This window comes from Ostrea edulis, chromosome 7 (genome assembly GCF_947568905.1).
Source record: "Ostrea edulis chromosome 7, xbOstEdul1.1, whole genome shotgun sequence".
In the NCBI taxonomy this organism is placed as follows: Eukaryota; Metazoa; Mollusca; class Bivalvia; order Ostreida; family Ostreidae; genus Ostrea; species Ostrea edulis.
In genome coordinates, this window is record NC_079170.1 from 11988603 (window position 1) to 12002689 (window position 14087).

The 14087-nt window shown below is 35.5% G+C and overlaps 1 protein-coding gene across 1 annotated transcript in view; it reads right to left on the reverse strand.

Moving 5' to 3' along the window:
• The window catches only part of LOC130048591 (angiopoietin-1-like), a 29437-nt gene that overhangs the window by 14991 nt on the left and 359 nt on the right, over nucleotides 1-14087 (reverse strand). Inside the window, exons 2-3 of the mRNA XM_056145561.1 lie at nucleotides 6586-6682; nucleotides 2997-3164 (exon numbers count right to left, since the gene is read on the reverse strand). Of these exons, the coding sequence (XP_056001536.1) occupies nucleotides 2997-3164; nucleotides 6586-6682 (265 nt within the window). The remainder of the gene's footprint in view (nucleotides 1-2996; nucleotides 3165-6585; nucleotides 6683-14087) is intronic.

Sequence of the window (14087 nt, forward strand, 5' to 3'; positions counted from 1 at the left end):
ATAATTTAATTGTTGCTCTCCTCAAATGAATTATAATTTAATGATACCAACAATAGAATTAATGCATGCTACAATTCAATTGAAGAGAGCAATAATTCATTAATGCTAACATCACTTAATGTGCACAATAATTGAATTATTGCTCTCTTCTATTGAATTAATGATATCATTAATTAAATTGATGCGTGGAATAATTATTTTAGAGAGATTATCTAATTGAGATATAATCTTCAATTCAAGATATCCACAATTGAATGATTTCTTTAATTGAATTGTTGCTCTTTTAAAAAAAAAATGATGCTCGCATTAATTGCTTATGAAATAGCCTTGTATATATAATTAAAAAGATCCTACATTGAATTAAAAGAGATAATCAAGTCATTCATACAGAACTCTAAATTAATTTTTGCGAGCAATATTTCCACCACATGGATGTACGCATCAATTGAATTAATGAGAGCGATAATTGATTTGATGTGCGTATATTATTGGACTTTAATTTGAGCTTATGTAAAACATTAATAAGATTTTAAAAATCAACCTGGTGAATTTGTATTATAAAGGTCATGAGAGGACACGTCCAGTTTTTGAACAAAAACAGAAGGTAATATATTCCCTTGAATTTGCAATTGGTCATCTCTGTCCTCAGATCGGCAGGGAAAGGAGTGGGGGTCCAATTCACTTTTAAGAGGGAGATTATTTCTCATTCGAAGGCGCGAATTGCCGATGTTCAGGGAATGTTTTAAATCTCTACTTGCCTTTCGAGACTGGACTAAGTTCATCAATAAAACTTACAAATATGTAACTTGAATTTTACCTTCCGTTATAATAGTTCAATTTATGCGCAATGTACCAGGTTCAATTGTCGGTGTGTTTCAGACGTGGTTAATGGGGGGGGGGTGTCCAACACGTAACACGTTTAGGGAAGGGCGTAATGAGTGCCAAAGGCACGAAATCTCTAAACAAAAATATCTAAGATGAAGCAAAATCGTGATTTTTGGGGGTTCTCTATTACAATTTTGTCCTCATATTTCAAGGTGAGATGATAGTCAAAATTGACATAATGTGCATGTACATATCATAAACATGTAGATATTTTTGTAACAGTATATAAAGGAACCGGGAACAAATCCTGATTCTGAAGTTATGTTATATAAACTGGTGTTATAAACCGGATTTTCAAAGAATTTATGGTTTTTGCAACGTTTGATTAAAGTTTTCTGTAAGGTCACATCTATGTAGTTACATATATAAACAGAATGTTCATGAAAATGTTCCCTTTTAGAGTGGAATTAAGATATAGCGTAACATTTCTTTACAAAGATATCTAATTTTTATTCATGTCAAAAGTCAACAAAAAACTTAAAGTGATACAAAAAATGTATATAATTATGAATACTTGTTTTAGATCCTTTAGGCACTGTATTACAGAATTTTGATTTTATTTATCATACTTTTTGGTCGAATTACTACAGAGTCTGGCCCGTACAGCATGCATTGGCAAACGAGGGAGTCTATAATCATAGAACTATATATATATAATAATGATGATTATCATAAGTTATTATTACATTAAAAGTCATCATTATGGACACTACTACCCCTCCCCCCGACCGGTCGCGGTAGCTCAATGGTAGAGCGTTCGCTTCGTAACCGGGAGGTCGTGAGTTCAAGCATCGTTCATGCGTCAAACTTAAGACGTTAAAATTGGTAGTGTTAATTGCTCCTTCGCCAAACGCTCGACATTTAGAAGTGTGAATCACGGATCTTTTGGATGTGACCATATAAACGTATATCCCTTGTCGTACATGTAGTAGGTGTTGGCACGATATTTCAAAGAACCCTCACTGCTACGACCCTGAACCCTATGGATACATTGGATAGGTCTAAATTCGTGGTACTCCGCTTAAAGCTGGTTACGTCTCAATATGAATAAAATATTCTCGACGGGACGTAAAATATATAATCAATCATCCAATCAATACTACCCCCCCCCCCTTTTTTTTAATTTTCTTGCGGCGATAATTTCAACGAAATGTGTGGATTCCCTGTCTATCCCATCCCAATTTCGATTTATATCATCGTTTCACGCTTTTTTGTAAGCTTTAGAGATTTGGCCTTATTTATTTAGCGTGGTGATAATGATTGTTTGGATGTTTCAGAGTGTTTGATTGCCCGTGTGTATCAGAGTGTTTAACTGGCTGCGTGTATCAGAGTATTTAATTGGCCATGTGCGTCAGAGTGTTCAATTACACGTGTGTGTCAGAGTGTTCATTTGCCCGTGTGTGTCAGAGTGTTCAATTGCCTGTGTGTAAAGGAAAGTGTTCAATTGCCTGTGTGTAAAGGAAAGTGTTCAATTGCCCGTGTGTAAAGGAAAGTGTTCAATTGCCCGTGTGTAAAGGAAAGTGTTCAATTGCCCGTGTGTAAAGGAAAGTGTTCAATTGCCCGTGTGTAAAGGAAAGTGTTCACTTGATAAGCAAAAATTCAAGGAGTGAATAAAACGATATTTCACAAATTTCGACCGCAGCAATGTCTTCTATGTTGTTTTTAGTACCAAATAGTAAATTTTCGTACTAAAATACCAATAACTGTAGAAGTGTTCAGTTGCAGGTGGGAAGTTAAGGTGTTCATTTGACACGCGTTACACGTATGTGTGTGTGTGTGTGTGTGTGTGTGTGTGTGTGTGTGTGTGTGTGTGTGTGTGTGTGTGTGTGTGTGTGTGTGTGTGTGTGTGTGTGTGTGTGCGTGCGTGCGTGCGTGCGTGCGTGCGTGTTGGTGTGTGTGTGAGATCGGTCGAGATGGAATGCTTACTCCTCCTAGGCACCTGATTCCACCTCAGGTATATCCAGGGATCCATGTTTGCCTTACTCTCCATTTTTGTATTCCTTATAGGAGTTAGGTATTTTCACCTTTCATTGAGAGGTTTAAATGCTTTGAGTGGCCTCAGTCGAAGAAATTGCCGAAAATATACAATGGGGAAGTTAATGAAATATTACCCAAAGTTCCAGAGGAGTTGCCTACAAGGTAAAGTATATAGTTGTCCAGTTCATTTGCAATTGACAACGTTTCATACTGTTGAAATAAGCTGATCACATTTGTCAGCATTATAGTGACATGTAAGAAGTTGGAGAGATTTTTCGTCAATTCGTAGATAACCTCATTACCTGTGAATGAAAATACATGTATATTTTCAGATGAAATAGAAGTGCTGCGTCAGGTTACATGTTGGTAGAAGCTGGAGAGATCGATTTTCCCCCCTGATATTAACAATATACTTATAGAATGAGAAAAGATGAGGATAACAAATAGTAATAAATCCCATTAATTCTACAAACAATGCAATATCGGAAACAATACAAAGACGGCACCCTTGAAACACCAGAGGTACGATCAAATACATATGAGTCAGCATCCCTAGTGAGCAATCACATTCCCTATGAATCCCATATAATTATCAGATAAATTGAGTGATACGTATTCAAAATTAGATAGAAATGATTCGATTAACAACTTGTATGAAACACGTCAAGTAATATTGTTGTATTTTCAAACGAAGTGATCATAACGGTGAACATTTTTCTTTGGACTACATTGTTTAAACCCCTGTAATATCAATATATTTATCAATAGCCTGCCTCGCCTTACAATTTTTTGATACGTAGAACATGCCTTAGCGTATCGAATAAGAACCATCTATGGATGATAACGGAATAATGGTGCATAAATATTGGAAGTTGACGGTGGATAAACTGAAGTAACCCTGTTTATTATATATTTGCCATTTAAATTTATGATCAGTAAATATCTAAATTAAAACTTCAACACTTTGCACGACCATTCCTCACGATAAATTAAAGACTACATATTTTTGACATCATAAGTTGTTTCTTCAACAAAAGTGGAAAACGGGAAAATTCAATAATATTGAATAGTCATCCAAAAATTAGTTTGTTAAACACCACTCTGATTCCACGCACAAGTACTCTGCAATTGAAAGAAAAAATATGCTGGAGTTCCTCTTTGACAATATCTTCGTAGTCTTTGTTGATCAGGTCTTCCAACAGTATGTTGGAATTCCCATTGACACGAATTCTGCCCATTTGCTAGCTGACCTGCTTTTATATTCTTATGAAGCAGAAACCTCTTGTTGTGGTCTTCAGTTTGACATTTAGATATAATAACGATGTTTTATCAAAGACAATGTTGTTACTAACTTTGTCAGCTGGAACCAAAACACATTCCTCATGTAACCTATCTAATTCTTTTTATTACTTCTGGTTTACTAAACACAGAAGGATATATGGTACGTACTTTTCCTTTAATATGTCTAATACGGGATTTCAATATTCCTCTGATGCTTTTAACCCATTCTGACAATGTATCAAGTTCTTCATTGTCATATTTAGCCCATCGTCTGACATATTCTTTGACAAAATTCATAATAGAGATGAAGTCCTGTCGCCAATTAAAAGACAGAGGTTCTCTGTATTTAGGACCTTTTAGAATAAATGATTTGAGATCCTCATTTTCAACTATATCAACATCACCAGTAATGACATGCCCAGCTGGACTATAGTTGAAAGAAGATGAAGAACAAGAACATGTTGGTGGAGTACGTGTAAGATGGTCTATATCTAGGCACTGTAAAGTTTGTTTATAATTAAACAGTTTGGATGCAATTGTTGAAATATAGCTGTAGGAAATACATGGTGTAGACTTGAACTTGAAATAAGTTGGAATACACGACTGACCCCTTTTATGCCGAAGAATGTTGCTTATGTTGACGGCATCTATTCCTTTGTTTGTAAATTGGAGCTTAAGGAACTTGCGGCATGATTTGAAAGGAATATCGTCCAAGACCTGTGCTGGTTTAAAGAGCCTGTGATTGGCAACATCCATAACCATAAACTTCAATCTATATTCAGGTGTTGAAAAATCCGAGTATAGAATAGCTGTAGCTTCTTCAAATAACGTATGTAAAATTCTCAATGGAACAAAGTAAAGTTTTGTACGAATATGATGTGGACCTAATTGTCTGTTGACGTAAGGTAAATGTGAATCAAACTTGACATCATTTATACTTGGTCTTTATATGAACGATGTCCATAACTGCATTTCCGTCTTTGAGTATTGGGAAAGAGTCCCATCACATTAACGGTATTTCCTTGTGGAGTAGTCAAATTCCCCACATCATATACATTATCATTGCATCCATATTGAAATGCAGTGCCTAGGGTCCTGATCCAGCGATCTTCTCGTTGTCTACGGAAAGGTGTGCTTAATGTTGGATTGTTTGTGTAATGATAATTTTTTTCCAAAATCCTTCCTCTCATAGACAAGATGGAGTGTCCGGTGCATTAAAATGCTTGTAAAGAAGTTGGTTACCACCATTATTTGAAATATGTGCAACGATATTCTTTTATTAAATGAACCCTTGGTTTCTCCCACATAAATTAAGCCACACAGGTTACATTCAATGGCGTAGACAACGTTAGACGATTTACAAGTCAAATTATCAAAGGTTTTGGTACAGAAACTACGTCCAGTGAGATTACTACAAAATCAATTTCTAGTGATCAGTATGAAAGGTGAAGATAAGGAACAGTGACCAATCTCATAAAACCTTCAAGCAATACAAAATAGATTGTTGGACAAATACGGTCCCTGGACACACCAGAGGTTTTGCAGTTTTTTTTGCAGAACATTTTGAGATTGAACACATGGGGTCTTTCATATGTCGATTCCATATGTCCTTGTGAAATAAGAGAATAAGAGGCACTACAGAATCGTCCACCTCTGCTTCATTAACAGCAAACCAACAAATCAACTTTATGACAAACGGGATGATTTCAGCTCCTCCGTCATTTATCTATCCATATTTATGTAGCAATATTCCATCACTTGCATATGATATATATACTCTCTATCTTGTATTGCGTATGGGAGTTATGAGATTGATTATATATATACTGATTTGAAACGCAAAATCTTGTTCTTCAATCGAGGCAAGCTACTGTCAAACAAGTTGATGGTGCAGGGTTTCAACAATCTCGTTTAAAATCAACATTTCGCAAATTCTATTGTTGTTATAACGATCTAGATTGCCAATACAACTTGATATTGGGTCAAATGCTGATATGTTTTATACGGATTGTAAGGCCGTACTTGACACATTGATTTTTTTACTGAGGATAACTCTGTTTACCTGATCAAGATATACGGCGCACAGCGGGTTACCGATCGACAGGGGATGATTACTCCTACTAGGCAACTGATCTCACCTCTGGTGTGTCTAGGGGTCCATGTTTGCCTAACTCACTATCTTGTATTGCGTATGGGAGTTATGAGATTGATTACTGTTCGTTATCTTCACCTTTCATGGAAGGAATTAATAAACATGCACTCAGACGTTAGTTCCTGGTATTGATCGAGTAATGGATCTGTCTAAAAACATTGAACTCTGTTTTTTATTCGACGTGTTGCTAAATAGTTTATCTGTAAAACCAATGATTTTCAAAGTAACGGTTCACGATTGAAAGTGACTAGCATTATTTGAAAACAAAATGCAAAAAAGGTTAACTTTACCTATCCAGTATTCTCCGATGGGCGATCCAAATCCATTTTTATAATCTGTCCAGTTTCTATTGAAATCCAGAGATCCATTAAAGCGATTCTGAATAACCTAATAAAATTCAAATAGCTATTCATATAACATATTCATACTTATTCACATGAACATAGTCATTCATACATGTATAAAACATCCCAAAGACCCATCAAAATGATTAAGAATAAATCAAAATATATCAGAGACAAATTCTAATAGCAATACGTTTGGATAGAAGAACAAATCCCGCTCAAACGTCTGGGGGCTGTTTTAAGACTTGTTGAAAGTGAAGCTTAAACATTATATCCATAGGATAGCTCAACACAAGTCAAGGTTTCTTTTATTATTATTATTTATTTCTTTATGTCCTAATTAGATTTCTTTTGGTGTATACAATCCGCATTAAGACACACTATTGTATAAAATATGGGAGAGATGTTATATCTCAATATACAGTCTGTAAAATGGCGTAACAGATGTGTTTGCCTTATTATTCACAACTGCAAAATATAAAACATAAATACATTTTGATAAGTAGTTGGCCAAGAGTTTTCGAAGTGATGAAGTACAAAAACGCCAAATACATGACGTCACAATGTATGTGCCAATGACAACTTGTTTAACGTACTAGCAACAGTTACATAGATAGCACGTAAGATTGGGGAATTAATGATTTGATATGATGAATGACAAATTATACGCACTATAAAGCATGTAAACTATCATTTACGGTTTTGAAACCTAGAAATAAGCATTTCTATGAAGTGATCCTCCTTGCTTTTACGCGTAAATTAGATCGGAAACATTTAAATTTTCTCCACCACAATTCGCATGAAGATTGATGGGATGTTAATGCAATCTCCTATCGGGTATATCTTTCGTGTGAACTATAAGGCGGGTTTTGATTTTCAGCTGTAAAAATGCAGGCAAGATATGAATAAAGTTTATAATTTGAGTCCTTGGTGAATTCTTTTCAAAAATAAAAATATAATAAACAGGATCAGTTCAGCTTCTCTATCGTTAGCTTTCCATATTTATCTAGCAATATTCTATTATCACCTGCATATGGTGTTTATGTCTACCAATTGATTCGATACGCAAGAGCTCGTTCTGTGTATGATCAGTTTTAAGTCGAGGCAGGCTACTGTCAAACATGTTAATGTTACAGAAGTCCAGTTTTATTATCGTTATACTCATCTAGTTTGCCAAGATAACCTATCATTGGATCAGATACTGTCTGATAATAAGCATTTCTAAAAATAGACATGTTTACGAAGTGAACCTCTTTGTTTTTATGGGTAATTTCATTGCCATTAGAAGAGAAATATTTAAATCTACTCCACAACAATTCGCATAACGTTTGAAAAGATGTTACACACACTTTCGGATCGTGTATATGTTTCTTGTGAACTATAAGACGGGCTTGGAGTTTCAGCTGTAAACAAAATGGAAGATATGAACAAAAGTAATGTGTTTTGTAATTCGACTATTTGATGAATTCTTTTGAAAAATCAAATTTATGACAATGAAGTAATCAAAATGCTTCAAGAATTCAATCTTACTCTCACCAGTGATCTGAAGTACGAAAAAATTCGTCATCCGGTTACTAGAAAAATGACCGGCATCCTTAACGGTAAAAATCAAATTTATGAAATTATAGAGCGTACATCAGACTGCAAAGAAAAACATGCATGAAAGACAACTTGTGCAACAACTCTCCCTGTCACTTTTCTTTCACCTTTTCCTTTCCTTTGGGCAGACAATTTTGATATGCCGTATCAAGCCAAGCTCCAATCACCTTCGTATTTTCCAATATGCTGCAACTCCATACATGTATATCATTATTCAAAGTGGAAGTACTCTTAGACAATTGATACCGTATGCAATTTAAATACCTCCAACCTTGGAGGGTAATAATTGCTATTTAACCATCGGAACATGTGCATGTTTGAATGTCCATAGTGATTGCTGGAGTTCTACCAGAGACATACTCTAAAAAACCGTAAACAAGTGGGAGCCAGTGGAAAAAAACGAATGTACCTTTTTTCCCCTTCCACCTTTCGTTTTCCCTCCCTTTGATTTTATTTCCTTTCTTTCCCCCTTCCCTCCTCCTCCTGCTCCTCTTCCTATTTTTGACTCATCTTTCTCTCCATCCTTTCCTCATTCCCACGTCCCATCACCTTCTCTCACTTGCCTCGTACATTTCCTGTTTCTCGGCCCTTTCTTCATCATTCTTTCCTTCCTCTCACCCCTATATCCACCCTACCCTCCTTCTAATACTTCTCTTTCCCATCGTTTATTCCTTTTCTGGTTCATCTAGGTGTATGGATAAATAGTTCCCTCAAACCGAATTTAAAGTTGCATGAGAAAGAGTTGACCTTATTATATATTCGTTGACCTTCATGTTGATACCGTGGAAAATACGATCTACAAATTATGTATCATTTTTGTAAAATTTTATCATTTGAATTTAAGTGTTAATCTTTGAAATTAATGTTTTGATTTGTTTTGTTTTTGTTGTCAGCCTATCGCCTTCTGAAAAACATATCAACAATTTTTCTATTTCCTCGTAATATAAGCTGTTTAAATGAAAGGCGACAATAACGAACAGTGATCAATCTCATAACTCCTATAAACAATACAAAACAGATAGTTGGGCAAATACCTATACGGACCCCCAGACATACCACAGGTGTGATCAGGTGTCCAGGAGGAGTTGGCATTCCCTGTCGTTAAATATTTACATGGTTGAAAATAAAATTAAAATACTCAGATTTTGACTACGGATAACTCCGTTTACCTGACCTGGATATAGGGCTCACGGCGAGTTTGACAGGTCGACAGCGGATGTTCACTTCTCCTAGGCACCTGATCCCGCCTCTGGTGTGTCCAGGTGTCCGTGTCTGCCCAACTATCTATTTTGTATTGCTTAGATTCTTTATTTTTATTTGTGAATATTTTGAGATAGATATTGTTTGAGCAAATCTAAATGAAAACGTCAGCATTTCGCAAATTATATGATCGTTATAACGATCTAGTTTGCCAATACAACCTAGCATTGGGTCAAATGTTGTCTGACGTGTTTCATACCGATTGTTAGACAGTTCTTGGCACACCCATTTTGACTACGGATAACGCCTCCTAGGCACCTGATCCCACCTCTGATGTGTCCAGGGGTCCGTGTTTGCCCAACTATCTATTTTCTATTGCTTATTGGAGTTATGAGATTGATCGCTTTTCATTATCTTCACCTTTCATATTTATGATTTTTGCAAGAGGAGGTTTATACAGACCCCTGGACACACCAGAGGTGCGATCAGGTGCCTAGGAGGAGTAAGCATCCCAGGTAGAACGGCCTCACCCACCGTGAGCCCTAAATTCAGATCAGGTCAGCTGAGTAATCCGCAGTCAAATTCAGTGTATAAAGAACGTCCTAACAATACAGTATGTATGAAACACACCAGACAGCAATTGACCCTATGACAGGTTATCCTGGTAGGTTAAATCGTAATAACGACCATAGAATTTGCGAAATGCTGATTTCAAATGAGACTGCTGAAACCCATTAGCAACAACTTCTTTGGTAGTAGCCTCCTTCGATTTAAAACCTGATCATACGCACAGCAAGCTCTTGCATATCGAATCACTTGAGGGACGTATACAGGTGATAATGGAATATTGTTGTATAATTATGGGAAAGTGATAATGGAAAGGCTCATATCATCCTGTTTGTAATAAAGTTGAGTCATTGGCTGGCCATTCGCATTTATGACGTCATAATACACTGTTTACATCAACTGTCTCATATTTTCTGTGTTGAATGAATAGGTGGCTCAAATGTATATAGTACTGTTGTAAGATTTTAACATGTTCTGACAACTGTTCGCACGTGTTCGGAAAAAAATCGGAATTTCCAGATTCTACGTGTTTGTTACCGTATAAGGGCTACATTATGACCCCTGGGTTGAGACCTCTGCTGGTGGACTATTAGTCCCCGAGGGTCTCCACAGCCCAGTAGCTAAGTACTTCGTTACTAGCTTGAAAATACGGATGTATATCTAATTGCTGTGATAAAATTAGAAATTCACATTTAAACATTAAGGATTATATCATTATATTTAATACTTTAGGATAAATTATTTATATTATTTTTGTAAGAACCTATGTCCATTCGAATATCTTAATTTTATTTCAGTTGATTGTTGTATATTTTTATAATTATTTTAATGTTAAAGCGCTTTAGAGTAATTTTAATTATATTTAGCGCTATATAAATGCTATAATAATAATAATAATCTATTTATCTATTTATTTAGTTCAGGGTTACCCGTGCACTTAGTGATCGCACCACCGCTAAATTCCTTAGAGCCAAACTAAAAAAAAACAATCCTTAAATAACCACCAGAGCATGATTTCAGCGCCACAGTTAGACGTGACGTGCAAATCAAAAGCAATACTGAAATCTATGAACTTAGATCAATTCACTATGAACAATTTGCATCCAGCTAACTATCAGTCAGTTTTGTAAGTGATTGATTGATTGATTGATTGGTGTTTTTCGCCACACTCAACAATTTTTCAGTTATCTGGTGGCACCCAGTCTTTATTGGTGGAAAAGAACCCAGATACAATGTACCTGGGAAGAGACCACCGACCTTCCGAAAGTAACCTGGGAAACTTTCTTACTTACCGGCACATGCGAGCGGGATTCGAACTCGCGCCGACAGAGATGAGAGGCCGTGTGATTTTGAGCGCGATACTCTACCACTCGGCCACGGAGGCCACATTGTGTAAATAGATCAAAATATGTAGTTTTTCTATCAATTTTAATGCAGTTGGTACAATAGAAATTGGACGATAATTCGGGATTAAAGCTTTTGTGAGAAAGAGAGGGAGATTTTCTGCCTATACCAGAAACCCTTGGTACTACATTAGTCTTTATGTAAACTAGCTTTAAGCACAGGAAATGAAACTAATGAAGCAAGCCTCTATGTACCTCCCTGATGTTATTTCCCCTCATATTTTATTCATCTACATATAAATTCTCTTTGTCATAGTTTCTGTAACAAACAGAAGTCAAGAGGAAATTGATATTCATTATTAATAACAGTATTTATAAAACTACATGCAGTCTCTTGATTCATGAATATTCATGTGTTGCTACTCCTGCTGGGCTTTTAATGCTTATAATTACCGTCCACAGGGAGCTTCATGTTATGCTGATCTCAATGGAATATGACGATGTTTTTAAAAAAGTTTAAACATGTGCAGTGACCTGTGAATTCAAATTTGATTTCATGGTGAACTAAACAGACTATGGCATTGTTGAAAACCAGTAAACAAGATAACAATTGTTTGAAAGCTTCATATATCAAAATAATTTAGATATTTTAGACTAACCTTTTTTAGATTTGATATCAAAGTTAGAAAATCCTTCTAATAGTTTTGGAAATCCCCTTGCTAAATGTTTTCGCAGACTTGGATCATTCGTATATTTTCTTTTTCCACTGAATGCTGTTATCACTGTCTTCTACATCTTAAACTCGAGTCTTTATTATACAACAGTGAAGTTAAACAACAGTGCTTCCTCGCATAAATACCATAAAAACACAAAATTGAAATTCGAGTAAATACGGATCCCTTAGATCACTAGAGGAGGAAAAATTGTAATTTAGCTTCTGAAACATTTGTTTGACTGTGAAACAGCTAAACTTTAGAATGTTAGTGCTTTCAATACTAGAACAAGATAAATCTAGGAATTAATGTCCACACGTAAGGACAGAATAAGTGTATGTAATGGCAAAAATGCACACGCAGAGAGAGAGAGAGAGAGAGAGAGAGAGAGAGAGAGAGAGAGCAATTACAAATTCACATAACGTAAATTTATCCTTTCATAATATCGTGATCTGATACATTTATAGATGTATTCAGTTACATGTAGTTACTATTGACAAATAATAACCTTTATGTGACAATACGATTGTATTATGATATTCCTTTTTCTTACGATGCTACTTTTTCTAATGGTTGTATTCTGTAAATGATATGTCGCTAATATTACAGCAACAGGTATTTTTCCTTGCATCAACTTTTCCTATTTGCTACAACTGTTTTTGTGTATAATATGTGGTTGGTTTCTGGATTTTAACATTCAGGTGAATACAAATATTGAATACAAAGTTCTCATGATGTCATGATAGTCTTTGCGAGGGGGGAATAGATACCTGACGGCATAATACAAAAGACGAAACACTTACTATACTGCATTATTTACAACAGCTATGGAGAGGAATATATTGGACAAACCGGAACACAACTAACAGCCAGGAGGCGTGTCCACCGCCAACAAATTAACGATCCCAGTACAAGAAATACCCCCATGCAGTGAACATTTTGACACCTGTGCTAGAGGCAACTACAGCATATTTCCATTTTATAAACTTAAAACAGAATCAACGTCCATAAGATTTGCTAAAAAACGTATTTCATTAAACTGTTTTCTCCTAAACTAAACAAACTTTAATCAATGCATATTTGAGAAATTCTGATTGTTAAACCTTTTAATTCATCTTTTATTATGTAAAATCTCATCCATATTTTGTCCAAGTCACCTTTCCCGAACTTTTGTACTATGACGTCATGTATCTATTTCATTTACATAATAAATGTTAAGGTTCAAGTCAGTTGGTGTTGGGTTTTGCCTGACTCAAGCAAAATCAAAATAAAGTCTAATTGGTAACGTCGGAACGTAAATTGGTTATACTTGACAAATACTAACCCTTATTTTACAAAGTAAAATCATATAACAAGATATTTCGTTTTCTTGCAAGGTTATGTTTTTTAATGCTTGTATTCTGTACCATCGTGTTACAAATGTTGCAGTAAAAATACTTTTTGTATCAACTATTCATATTTGGCTACATGTAGCTTAGTTTACAGCATCTATTATATGTTGTTATCCGATTACTAGTTTTACGCTATTCTTTGATATTCCATATCAACTCCATATGGTGTTTTTATCTCTCAACTGAATCGATACACAATATCTTTTCTGCATATGATCATTTTTTTTAATCAACACAGGCTACTGACACACAGGTTGATATTAGAGGAGTTTCAACAATTTCATTTGAATGCAACATTTCGTAAATTCTATGATCATTATAACGATTTAGTTTGCCAATAAAACCAATAATTGGGGCAAATGTTGTCCGACATGTTTCATACCGATTTCTGCCACTCTGATTTTGACTACGGATTATTCTGTTTACCTGATCGGGATATAGGGCTCACGGCGGGTGTGACCGATCGACGGGGGATGCTTTCTGCTCCTAGGCACCTGATCCTACCTTTGCTATATCCGTCCAATTCTCTATTTTGTTTTAATTTCAGGAGATATCAGATTGATCACTGTTCGTTGTCTACACCTTTTTTTGTAGAAATCTACGCTATTTCTGGTTGAAATTACTTTGATGTATTC